Source organism: Cyprinus carpio, chromosome B4 (assembly GCF_018340385.1).
Source record: "Cyprinus carpio isolate SPL01 chromosome B4, ASM1834038v1, whole genome shotgun sequence".
In the NCBI taxonomy this organism is placed as follows: Eukaryota; Metazoa; Chordata; class Actinopteri; order Cypriniformes; family Cyprinidae; genus Cyprinus; species Cyprinus carpio.
Window position 1 is genome coordinate 12,802,914 of NC_056600.1, and position 13,429 is coordinate 12,816,342.

Sequence of the window (13,429 nt, forward strand, 5' to 3'; positions counted from 1 at the left end):
AGCTGCTTACTGAACAAACAGCATTTACACTTTACCTGATGCACAAATGACACAATCACAGATGTGAACTGCACATTTTTATTTCAGGCACAAGAGAGGGCAATTTTGGCCTAAACGCCTTCTTGGCAGAGTCAAGAGACAGTGTTCAAGTGATCACTCACAGTATTTTTCAGAGACAAACGCACAGATTAACACACATACACCCCAAAACCCCAACAAGGCCACTAGTTCCCTTTTTAAAGCACACAACAAAAAAAGTAATAGCACAAAAACACCAACGGAGCACCACACATCAATAAATTACATAAGGTAGTGTCCTGCTGCACCAACGGAGCACCACACATCAATAAATTACATAAAAACAGAAAGGCACCATTTTGCAAACTTTTATATGGCTGGCAAATCTCTCCATCTCATCTTAAATGAGCAGATGAGCATACAAGGCCATTAAACGAGCACCAGAAGATGCTTCTGAATGTTAGGATTTCAATTTAGTGCAAACTAAATGCAGCTACTTTGGGTTACGAGTATGTACATCCAAATACATGGTAAATACTCTCAAATCTGAAAAAATAAAGAAAATATTTTAAATATACTGATAATAATAGTAACAGTAGTAATAATAATAATAATAATAATAATAATAATAAGAACCCAGGAAAACCTTTGTAAACTTGCACCAGCAAACATCTTACATTAGCTTTAACACTGACTATGTACTATTGAACGTGATCTTTCAAACATGCAATTGCACCATGCATAACAGAAAGCGCAATAAAGTGCAGAGTAACTTTCCAAAAACATCCAAAATGCCCCTTTCTCTCTTTTTGTGCCTATTTAGAGACAGATGTTCAGTCCTGGTACAGCAGGAAACCAGAGAAGGTGCTGTACTTCCAGCTGCTGCCATAGATGGCGCCACGGTGCAGTCGCAGCCACACTTGGTCGCCCTGGAACAGCTGGAGGATACAGTGATTGGTGGCCGTCTCATGGTCCGGAGCGCCGTCGTTGGCGTACGCAGACACCATCACCTCTTCATTGCGCATGAGGTTGATGTATAGGGGAACGCTGATGGCCAGCTTCAGGATGTGGAAGATAAAGACGTAAGCACCGGCAGCGGGACAGGTGAAGCGTCCAGTGGTCGTGTCGAACATGTCACCCAGGTTGGTGTGCAGCAGGTCAAAAGCAATTGGTTGGTCCAGAGTCCCAGGGGCGAAGTTTGCCGTGCGGGCGGCAGAGAAGGCCACACGGAGTTGGTACACCTGTACAGGCATCAGAGTGTGCGGGCCTTGGGGCACTTCCATTGGCGGGATGGAGAGTGTGTCACTGATTCCTGAGTCGAGCGGATACACACCCTCCCGATCCGGGCTGCTCACCTGAGAGGAATCACTCCAACCGGCTAAAGAGGTGAAGAGATACAAAAGCAAACCACAGAGTTAAGGATGTCACTGATGTATTATGAGTAGTGCGGTCAAAAGATTAAATCGCATCCAAAATAACAGTTTTTGTTTGCATAATGTGCTCTGTGTGTGTGTGTGTGTATATATATATATATATATATATATATATATATATATATATATATATATATATATATATATATATATATATATATATATATATATATATATATATATATATATATATATATATATATATATATAATATATATATATATATATATATATATTTGTGTTTATGTAAACAAACTTTTATTTTATATATATATATGCGATTATATCACAATTAATCATTTGGACAGCACTAATTATAGAGCTATGCCTCACATCAAAAACTGTTTTAAAAATCAGGAACATTTTCCTCCACATCCTTTTTTAAAACCAGCGCACATTTGAAGAGTTCAGATGAACATTTTTTTTTTATCAGGCTCCTATGTTTATGTTCAGTAATTTCACTTTAATGGCAAGGAAAAGGTTCTTTTCATTTCCATTAAAGTGAAATAACTGAATATAAATAGGAGCCCGAGAAAAATACTAATTTTAGAAGAAAATTTCATATGGCACTTAGAGGCTTTTGCCTCTGAACTCTTCATTTATTTAAAAAGTATTCGTATTTAATATAGTTCTATAAAATATCAATATATGTGTATGATCAGTGGCTCATACCACTGCTCCTTTGAGTTGCTGTGCCTCCACCTTGTTTGAAGCTCTCCTGGTAGCAAAATAAGTAAAAAAAAAAAAATATATATATAAAATAAAAAACCCTACTGACCAGATTTTCATTAAAAGGACAGATCAATGACACCAAATCAATATAATATTCAAATACACATTTCACCATTATTATGCAACAGAAAATGAATACAAAAAGTATTTATATAAAATCAAAAAGATCAGAACTGACCAGCTTTTCATTTAAAGAGTAGATCAATAATAACATTTAACAAAAAACAAACATAAGATTTAAAAAAAAGAAATACATTTGTTTTTTTTAACCACAGTGAAATGATTATAAAACTATGACATTCATTATAAATTGGGTAAACCAACTTACTCTGGACACATAAAGGGCAGATGCAGGGTCTCTGTGTGTGGTATGGGTCTGGGATATAAAGCCCCCTCCTGGAGAACGCACATTTACTCTGTAGGCATCATAACCACCTGTTAATCAGCCAAAAAAAAACACAGTTTTACACTGCTTATCCGTGTCTTCTCTAGACTACAAAATGTAAAGCTCAAATATCACAGATTAAGTTTGTGCAAGAATGACAGTGCACTGGGTCGGTTACAAACAAGAAATACACCTCTATAATCTGATCTGCACACTGAAATGTAAATGTGACAGATTAACAGAACGTGAAGGAGACCGAGGAAGAGGAAGGTACCTCTGTAGCCACCAGGTGATCTGTATGAGTGACCCAAACCCCTGCCTGCACGCATCATACCTCTCGCCGTACCGCGGGGGTAGCAGGACTGACTGTATTGTTGACGAGACTGTGGCTGAGAGCCAGAAAACACATGACCACCTGCACTGACAGGACACTCCAGCTGGTACTGGCCTTCTGGGAGGACACACAAGAATAAGACCGAATATGCATATTAAACTAGAATCCTTAAAAAAAAAAAAAAAAAAAACTGGTTATGAGTGTGGGGGGAGGGGGGAGGTCAAGCTTTGACTACATTTGTGGAACATGTAACTAATTTTATACATGCATACATGTTCATAATAAAAGTACATATGCGTGCATATTTTACCAATCTGTACATCATCTTCAGGTAGGCTGAGTTCAGGTGGTGTCTGGGTGCTGGCGGTGGAGTAACTCAGGGTTGTGGCCGATGTGTAACTCAGATGCATGGACTCTGAGAATCCACTCTCATCTGACTTTATCCCTGAGCTCTCACTGATGGGCAAAGATGCCACATTAAACACCTGATGAAAAGAGGGTAACTGAAGCTTAAAGTGAACCAGTTAAGCTTCGGATAATATGCATCATTTAAATAAATGGAATTGATGTTAGGGACTTTGGATGCATGAGGGCAAACATTATGCTCACTGAGTGAATGTTGTGGAAGGCGTTCTCTGCACTGACAGATCTGTGACTGGGTGGAGTGGAAAAAGTCGGAGCAGACACAGTGGTTGATACTCCATTGCATAATGTCTGCTTTCCTGCCTGACATACAAAAACAAAGTCAATTCAAATGCATGGGATTTGTGGCACCACATGCCATCTCCAGTAATTTAAATTTCCACTTGTAAAAGCCCATCACCAAAACATCCTAGATCAAGATTATAAACCTTTTTAAACAAATTCTGGCCAATACAGATAATTATTTATATATTAAGTAAAAAAAATGAAGCGTAGAAATGGGCATATTAATCATTGAATACACCAAAAAACGAAATCAAGTGCATAAAATTCAAACCTTCAAAAAAATAAAAAATAATAAAAAATAAATAAATTAAAAAAAACATACATGTATAAATAAAACACTCAAACCTTAGGGGTAAAAAGAAACCTCAATTTAACAAAAAAAAAAAAAAAAAAAAAAAAAAAACTCCATGTTTGGATGTAAAAAAAAAAATGCATGTGACCAAAAAAAAAACAAAATGTGCATGAGACATTTCTAGTTTATTCATCCATCTATATACCTGTACAGTGCTCTGGTTTTCTAATGGGACTGAGATGGAGGATCCCCTGCGGTACAGTGGAGGAGAGGTGAAGCTCTCACCTTGCTTCTACAAACACAACAGTTACCATTACAGCATATTTAAAGTTACAAGCTTATGTGAAAGCTGCTATTTGGAAGCATACATTTAAATAGTTAGTTTGCCCAAAAATAGGCTGCATTTTAATCACCCCCGAGGCATCCTAGATGTCCATGACTTTCTTCTTTCAGACGAATCCAGTCGGAGTTATATTAAAAATGGCATTCCTTCAGTCCAAAAGAAGTTAAATAAAAAGTGCCCATCCTTAAAAAAAAAAAAAAAATAGAAATAAATTGTCTCTAGAGGGTGAACAAAGGCCTTCTTTAGTGAATCGATGCGTTTTTGTAAGAAAAATATTCATATTCAAAACAAATCACTTTAATGTAGCTTGCACCAACAGTTGTACACAGAAGCAGCTCCGGGTGGATGACGTATGGAGGTCAGGGTTGCGCATGCGCTGGTGAGTCTCATGAAAACCAGTGGGTGTTTACAGGATCAAAAGCAGCAAAGTTTCCTTACTTTAGCAAAGGAAAAGCAGTTTCTTGGTCTATATCGAAATCCTCCAACATTTTTCTTTACAAATGCTCGGTATATGGATATTATTCTTACAAAAACACATCGATTTGCTACAGAAGGCCTTTGTTCACCCCCTGGAGCCGTGTGAGAAACTTTTTTTTTTTTTTTTTTTTAATGGATGGGCGCTTTTAATTTCACTTCTTTTGGACTGAAGCACTGTAACACCTGCTGACTGCAATGATAGAGCTTAAAAGAGCAAAGACCATTTTTGTTACAACTCCGACTGGATTCGTCTGAAGGATGATAGTCATATACACCTAGGATACCTCGGGGGTGAGTAAAACGCAGTCTAATTTTCATTTTTGGGTGAACTAACCCAACTGTACCATTACAAAAAAAAAAACTTACATGTGGCTTCTCTTCATGGTGTAGATCAAGGTCAGAGTCATTTATAGAGCGGTCTCCATTTGACAGACAACCTTTAGCCTCTCCAGACAGCAGGATCCGTAGTGGAGTGCTCTACCATTAGAAGATAAAGATCACATTAGGCAACTACAGGGAAGAGTGACCACATTTTTATTATACACAAAATAAGCTCTCATCAAGTCAAATATACTCACCCGCTGGGATTGAGGCAGAATATCTGATGGGCTTTTTGTTAATTCCCTCTGTGCTACATGTTAAAAGAAACAGACTTTCAGTATCAGTTTAAAGGAATGTACTTACCCTCAGGCCATCCAAGGTGTAGATTTCTCATGGGAACAGATTTTCAGAAAAAAAAAAAAAAAAAAAACATAACATCACTTTCTCTCCAATCCTCTGCAGTAAATGGGTGCTGCCAGAATGAGAGTCATTTCACAAGACTTTAATTGATAAACTGGAGTTATGTGGATTACTTGTGCATTATTGTGATTTTTTTTTTTTAATAAGGGGTTTGAATTCATTCTTACGGCACCCATTTACTGCAGAGGATCCACTGTTGAGCAATTGAGGTAATGGAAACTTATTCCGATGAAGAAACAAACTCATCTACATCTTGGATGGCCTAAGGGTGAGTATTTGCAACATATTTTCAGTTTTTTGATAAACTTTCTTTAACGCCATCCTACACTTTGTGTGACTGATTTAACATGGAGCAATCATGTACCAAGAGGAGTAGAAGAGCCTGGAGATGGACGGCATATCTTTGTTTGACTGTTTATGGGGGTAGTTTCTCCATCCAGAAGAGACTCCTGCAAACAGAAAAATCAAGGAAAGGTCCGTGAACTCTTACTTTCTGAAATTTCTTTGATTCAACAAAAATCGCAAAATTAAATTGTAATGCAGCAATCTAGTTGTATTGTTGCCATTTTTTTGAGCATTTAATTATTTTTAAATGCATGCCTGCATGAAGCTGAACGATCCTGAGATCTGGTCCATCAGAGACTCCAGCTGCTGTTTGCGCTGAGCAGGGTCTTTTGGCAAAGGAGACGGAGAGCTGAAGACTTCCACTGCGACAGGCATCTGAAAGTATAAAGCATAAAAATAACACTAACTGCTTTGAAATACTTAAAGAGTTTATGATGAAAGTAAATAACTCACAGGTTTAGAGTCCTGCTCCCCCTTGCTCTTCCTTTGACGTTTCTAGAAAAGACACAACATGCATGTGAAGTAGACAGAAACTGACCTTTTTACTTATCAAATGGTTGCCAACATGCAAGTTGTTTAAGCAGCAACATGTTTAAGGGGTTTTAAAACTAGTGTCCTGGGGGCCACAAGAGGGCGCTAGGAACATTTGTAAAAAAAAAAAAAAAAAGAGATACATACATATACACACAAAATTAATGTTAATAATACATAAATACAAGGAATTAAACGTGCAAATTTTATATAAGAAAATAACATTGTATTGTATAATTCTAATATTCGGTAGGGGGAAAAAAAAGTTGGTTGGATAAACTCATTTTCCAATAGTTCAATTAATTTTGTCTGCATTTCCATTTTTATTCACCTAGGATAAATTAAAACATAACTGCTTTATTTTAACATGGCATTATCAATTTCGGGGGTCATTGGAATAAAGAATATATGAATAAATTTAATTCATCATTTAAAATAAGTTACATTAAGTTAAACATTAAATGTATTCGTCATTTTATAAACATCTTGGGAATAACATTGTGAAATAATCTCCTATTCAGGTCAAGTGCCATTTCAATAGAGAAGTTAGTTGTCTCACCTCCTTGGGGTCAACGGTGGGTCTCTTTACGATGTCTGCAGTCTTAGGAATCAATCCCGCTGCCCCTTTCCATGGCTTCTGAAGGGGGGACTGAGAGGATGCAGGAGGTTCAGAAAACTCCATTTCCCATGAGTCTGGTGGCTCCCTTTCCTTCATCGCCAAAAACTCCTCCTTCCAACCGCTGGGCGATGCCTTCTGATCCTGTCTGTGCTCAGTGACGTCTGTTACAGGTAGGTATCGTCTGTTAAGAAACTGGCATCATTCAGAAGTTACTGACTTGCGTGTTTAAAACTTGCTGACTTAAGATCATGGTGTTTGATCCGTCACTTGTTTTTACCTCTTTGGAAGGCACTTCTTTTGAGCTCAGCTTCACCAGCGCTAAAATGCAGAAATATAAAAGTTACATGCATTCAATTAATTTCACGACTGTTTAGACACACATTGGAAGTTAAAATTGAATGAAATCTCACTTGAGAGACCACAAGGCCTTGGAGGGTCCACCTTTAGGGTCTCTGTCTTCTCTTGACTGTCAGCTTTGGTGGTAAGTGGTATGTGATCAAAAAAGCCACAGTCCACTAGCCGCAGCAGCTTCTCCTTCATGTGCTTATCTGTTGAAGAATGACAGTATCATAAAATAAGTCATTTTTTGTCTTTGTACCCTCAACATCGATATAGAAGTGGGTTCCTTTTGCTTTCCAAAAGGAACTAAATGTTTTCTAGGGCATATACATAATGAAAACGAAAACGAAAGATGGCAAACCTACACTCCAAAAATACAAACATTTAATAACAGACTATCACAGGTGATGTTTAAGTGCACAGGCTCTTCATCAGAATTGGGCATAGACAAAAAATAAATTTATTTATTCTGTAATGTTTGCCCTTGAATAACTAAAGCAACAATAATAAGGGCATATTTTATTGTGCATGTAAGCATTTATATACTTGTATTATCATTCATAATACAACTAAAATTAAAGGGCACAAATTACACAATTTATATATTTACATTATCACATTAATAATACAAAGGACAGATATTGCATTTATTTTGCGTAATGTACTAGTGCATATTGTATTTGTGTAATGCATTTATACATTTACATGTATTATTCTAATACAACTAAAAATAAAGGGCACACATTACACAAATGTATTTATATTTACATTTGATTATTATTATTATTAACAATAACAAAAACAAAAGTACATATTTCATTTCTTTTGTGTAATGCATTTTCATATTTACATTTATTATTATTATTATTATTATTATTATTATTATTATTATTATTATTATTATTGAGGATAATTAATACATTTAATGCATGGACGTGCATTTATTTATTTAAAAGTATACAATAAAAACAACACACAAACAATAAATACAAAACACAAACATCATATACCAAATCATTACAACATTAAAAAAAACATTAAAAAAAAACACATTCTAGAAAAAAATAAATAAACACACATTCTAGCTCAGATGACTCATGGAAAACTACCAAATTAATTCGACAATCACAGAAAGAGCTAGAAACTCACATGTTGAGCCAGCAACTGGTCCTTCATTCCCTTCCAGAAGCTCCCAGTAAACAATAGCAGCCTGTTCCATCTGATCCTCTAAACTAGTGCATCAAACACAAAAGGAAGATCATACAACACCAACAGGCTAAAAAGACCCCAAATACAGTAATAGAATGACATTAAAAATAATCAGAAGCACCCTTGTCAGGCATAACATAGTTATACGTTATCCCACTTTTTTTTGTTTTTGGCTAGGTATGTATTATTTCCTATTAATAACAAGTGTGCTTGAACACACAAAAAGCAATGCAGGAAATTAGTACCCAATTTTAAAAGTTAGCAGTCAAAATAAATACAAACACCAGAAAACTCTGACTACAAAGCAGAAGACCGTATCAAATACAGCACAAACCTCATGCTATGGTCTCTTTTGCATCCCAATAATGACGCCAGATCCAGCAAGCTCTCCATGTCCTGTGTGGACAGGTGACGGGAATGTTGTCTCATGTTGCAGAAGTTCCTCCGGACATCCTCTCTCTGCAGACTGTGGAGGACGTATTGCACCTGGAGCGTCAAGCTCAGACGTTTCCTCTCTTCTTCAATCCTCGTCACCTTCTCTTGTCGAGCAACTTTGCGCTGAGCCTTCAACAACTGTGCAGAAATCAGAAGATCCAGTGAAATATGCAGAAGTGTTTACTTTCACTCCGTACTTTACGAATGCATGAACCTTACATCTTGTGTGAGGGCACCAATGGTCTTCTGGAGCTCTTTGGCAAAATGAAGATTGTGGACCACCTCCTCATACTTCTCCACAGCTTCCTACAGCATTACCACACATCAGTCATATTAAAACAAGCCTCATTTCCTAAGATGCAACACATAAAAATAAGAGCAATTACCAGTTGGTCTTGATTAAGTTTGCCCCCCTTCTTCAGCCTCTCACTGTAGCTTTCCAGTTTCAGCTGCAAGAAGAAGAAAGTAGCTTTGTTTTGCACACATCGATAGGACTGAAGCACATTAGGTGCAGTATGAGTAAAGCAAAACAACCCATCCAATGCTATTTCTGCCTAAACAACAGAATAAAGGCACCTTCTTTTTCTCAATGTTACGGATCTTGTGCTTGAGGCAGATGAGGCCGTCCTCAATGTATTTCTCGTAGCCGTAGTAGGTGGTCGTGGTGGGGCTAAGAGTGAACTGGAGGGCGGTAAGCATTCGAGGAGACTCTGATTTAGGGCTGCCCTGGTCATCCTCCTTCTCCACGGTCAACTCTGACGGAGTCAACGTCTCTATAGTCCGAGATGGTGACAGCTGAACCATGATCTTAGTCTCTCTGAAGCACAGGGAAATGAACAGAAAGGTCACACTATTTATTATGGAAATAAAAAGACAGACGTTTATAGCCATACTCAGAATGGAACACTAATTTGTATTGTGGAGTAACACATAGTATATACACTTTACATTGCCTAATTTATATAAAAAAAATAAAAAAAAAAAAAGTCAATATCACAGTGGTCGTGAATTTTATACTGACACCTATTGGTGTGGATGCCGCATCACACAATCTTAAAACTATGATAGATACTATTACAATTTTTTTATTAATAGTTACATTTCACTATATTTACATTTTAATTTAAATGGTTACATTTTTAGCCATTTTGTTTTGTGCGAAGTAAAAATGACATATTAGAATTAATGTTTTTATGGTTTTAGTAAACTATATAGGCCTAAATCTTTAAAATAAACTCTCCTTTTGAGGTCGTATAGGTTTGGCACAACATGTGTATGAATAATTGACAGGATTCAATTTTTTTTTTAACCCTTAATACATTTTTCAATTAGACTTTCCCCTACATTTAGTTCTTTCTTCACTTTGTACTTAAATTTTACTTTAAATTTTACTTTTTTAATGTCTGCGATACATAAATAAAACTTGTTTCACCTTTAGGTTAAAAGCATTTAAGGCATTAGACTATCCTGGTTCATCATGCTAGGAGTTCAGTCATTCAGTGACAAATATTGAAATGGAAATCTCAGAACACATGTATATTGGAAAGTTAAACACAAAAATCACAGCCTGCATTATAAACGTATAATAATATGAGCTTAACCCTCTCCGTATGTGTGGACATTAGCCAGTGCTCACCATGACATAGCGTTTACGTAACCGGAATAATAAAATGCAACGTTAAAAAAGCGAATTAAGCCCGAAAATCACTATCTGACATAAAAACCGTAGTCATTTACTGTCAGCCATATGCGAATATCGTCTAATGCAATTCTGGCGTTCATAAAAACCGATTATGTATCAAAGAGAACACAAAAACAAGCTATAATAACTTGCATTTAAAAAAAAAAGAGCAGGTACAGTAGTGCAAAAATGCAACTTTTAAAGCCATTATCCGACACGAGTTTGACGCTTTCCAGAATAATCCTGTCCAAATAGCATCGACCGGGTGCCACCACCCAAATGCACGCGCAGAAACCGCAGATAAGTTGCTGGAGGAAGATTAAAGCCACAGATGCATATGACAACATAACGCACAGGTGTACCGAGCAAAGCATCCGCAGATATCTCACCGACCTCATGCGTCTCTGCCGGTGAGTGTGTTTGTTTGCCTCGTTCTCAGATCGTTAGGATGACTTAAGTGGGAAGGCTGCTCATGTAGAGTCAACGCAAATGAGGTAGCCTTTCGGTGAGCTGGTGGAAAGACGATATAAAGCGCTGGGGAAGCACAGAGGACAGACCGCAGCCGCCTCTCAGCTTTTTATGCCCTCAGAGCAGAGGAAACCCATCAGCTGGTGGAGCAATCATGACGTCACAGCCAAACAGAGGACAGTCCCCGCGCGCAGACTCAGCACGCACTCACTCACTCACCCATCCACCCACAGCTCCTATCTATATAGGGCTATCTTATATGTAGGCCTACTTTACAAATAAATAATACAGGTGCTGGTCATATAATTAGAATATCATCAAAAAGTTGATTTATTTCACGAATTCCATTCAAAAAGTGAAACTTGTATATTATATTCATTCATTACACACATGACTGATATATTTCTAATGTTTATTTCTTTAATTTTGATGATTATAACTGACAAATAAGGAAAAATCCCAAATTCAGTATCTCAGAAAATTAGTATTATTAAGACCAATACAAAGAAAGGATTTATAGAAATCTTGGCCAACTGAAAAGTATGAACATGAAAAGTATGAGCATTTATAGCCCTCAATACTTAGTTAGGGCTCCCTTTTGCCTGAATTACTGCAGCAATGTGGCGTATCATGGAGTCGATCCAGTCTGTGGCACTGCTCAGGTGTTATGAGAGCCCAGGTTGCTCTGATAGTGGCCTTCAGCTCGTCTGCATTCTTGGGTCTGGCATATCGCATCTTCCTCTTCACAATACCCCATAGATTTTGTTCAAGAGTGGCTTGACACAAGGAATGTGACAGCTGAAACCCATGTCTTGCATACGTCTGTGCGTAGTGGTTCTTGAAGCACTGACTCCAGCTGCAGTCCACTCTTTGTGAATCTCCCCCACATTTTTGAAATGGGTTTTGTTTCACAGGGTGCTTTTATCCCTATTGCTTGTAAGCTATCACATCTTTTCCTTCCCTTCGCCTCTCTGTTAATGTGCTTGGACACAGAGCTCTGTGAACAGCCAGCCTCTTTTGCAATGACCTTGTTGTCTTGCCCTCTTTGTGCAGGTTTCAATGATCATCTTTTTGGACAACTGTCAAGTCAGCAGTCGCTTCCCCATGATTGTGTAGCCTACAGAAACTAGACTGAGAGAACTTTAAAGGCCTTTGCATGTTTTGAGTTACTCAGCTGATTAGAGTGTGGCACCAGGTGTCTTCAGTATTGAACCTTTTCACAGCCAATTCAAATTTTCTGACAGGGATTTTCCTTAGTTGTCAGTTATAATCATCAAAATTTAAAGAAAGAAACATTTGAAAATATATCTGTCTGTGTGTAATGAATGAATATAATACACAAGACTTTTTGAGTGGAATTAGTGAAATAAATAAAAACTTTTTGATGATATTCTAATTATAATAAAAACACTACACATAATTATTCCAGAATGGGTAACAGGGTTGAATAAGCACTGTAACAGTGTTGTGCATTTAGTTTGTTATTCAGAAGGGGCTGGCAAATTTGGAACTAAATACTGGTTTGTAGTTATTGATAAATATGCAACGGGGTTGAATGACTGAACTTGATGCATGCAGTCTACAATACAATTTGTGTAAAAACTGAGAACATTTAATAATTACATGTCTTCCCTTCATGCTCCTCAAGGGGTCGAAATCTTCTGGGTGTCACAATTTTAAAAACGGTCCCTTTTTTGGTATAATCATTTGTATCATCGTTTAAGGTGTTAAGATAAAGTAGCCTATTCATTTTTTTTTTAATTGTGCTTTATAAATACATTTGTCATTGTATTTTGTAATTTTGGTAAATAGTATACATCATCAAACATATCTTACAGGCCTCACAGCAAAATAATATATATATGATATATATATCATTAAAATATTATTATTATTATTATGTGTGTGTGGGTGTGTGTTTGTGTGTGTGATTTTTATATATTAAAACAGCAGAAAGTTTTTTTTTTTTCATTAAATGCTGCATGCACTGCAAAACTTAAATCAGTATGTCTATAGTTTTTTTGAGAAATGATGTTTACTCTTAAAGCAAGAACAAATATCTGCCAATATAGTCAGAAAAATTAACATATTTTGAGCCCACTGATAGATATTTGTTCTTATTTTATTCATAAATGTACTTAATTTTAATGATTTTTTTCATGTCCCCTTCTATGGGTTTACTTGGTCTTAAAAGTCTTACACGTACCTTTAGAAAAACTTGCAGAAACCCTGTTATTATTAAATGTGAAATGTTTAATATTTTAATAGATGTTTAATATTTTTGTGGAAACCTTTTTTAAGAAATGAAAAGTTCAGTAGAACAGCATTTGTTTAAAATA

The 13,429-nt window shown here is 36.6% G+C and overlaps 1 protein-coding gene across 4 annotated transcripts; it reads right to left on the reverse strand.

Moving 5' to 3' along the window:
- Nucleotides 1–361: 361 nt before the first annotated feature.
- caprin2 (caprin family member 2) lies at nt 362–11,221 on the reverse strand. 4 transcript variants are annotated; one of them, XM_042722002.1, is made up of 21 exons: nt 11,016–11,221; nt 9,518–9,758; nt 9,328–9,390; nt 9,161–9,247; nt 8,841–9,079; nt 8,447–8,529; nt 7,369–7,506; nt 7,236–7,276; nt 6,899–7,150; nt 6,262–6,303; nt 6,064–6,183; nt 5,828–5,912; nt 5,301–5,353; nt 5,089–5,199; nt 4,108–4,194; nt 3,512–3,628; nt 3,213–3,387; nt 2,903–3,016; nt 2,512–2,618; nt 2,124–2,169; nt 362–1,396 (listed from the first exon to the last, which is right to left on the reverse strand). In XM_042722002.1, exons 1-21 carry the CDS (start codon nt 11,018–11,020, stop codon nt 852–854), a joined length of 2,751 nt encoding a protein of 916 aa, XP_042577936.1. In that variant the 5' UTR covers nt 11,021–11,221; the 3' UTR covers nt 362–851. The 4 variants fall into 4 exon arrangements, with proteins under 4 accessions (XP_042577936.1, XP_042577934.1, XP_042577935.1 ...); XM_042722000.1 differs by having other exon boundaries at nt 2,843–3,016; XM_042722001.1 differs by having other exon boundaries at nt 2,903–3,019; nt 11,016–11,219.
- Between the last annotated feature and the right edge of the window lie 2,208 nt (nt 11,222–13,429).

What these genes read in the sequence shown, in the direction of transcription:
- caprin2 (XM_042721998.1), bottom strand. An exon ending in ACCAGTTGCTGGCTCAACAT is followed by an intron (nt 7,507 to 8,446) that starts GTGAGTTTCTAG and finishes ATTCTTCAACAG; the next exon opens with ATAAGCACATGAAGGAGAAG. An exon ending in AAGGCCTTGTGGTCTCTCAA is followed by an intron (nt 7,277 to 7,368) that starts GTGAGATTTCAT and finishes TCTGCATTTTAG; the next exon opens with CGCTGGTGAAGCTGAGCTCA.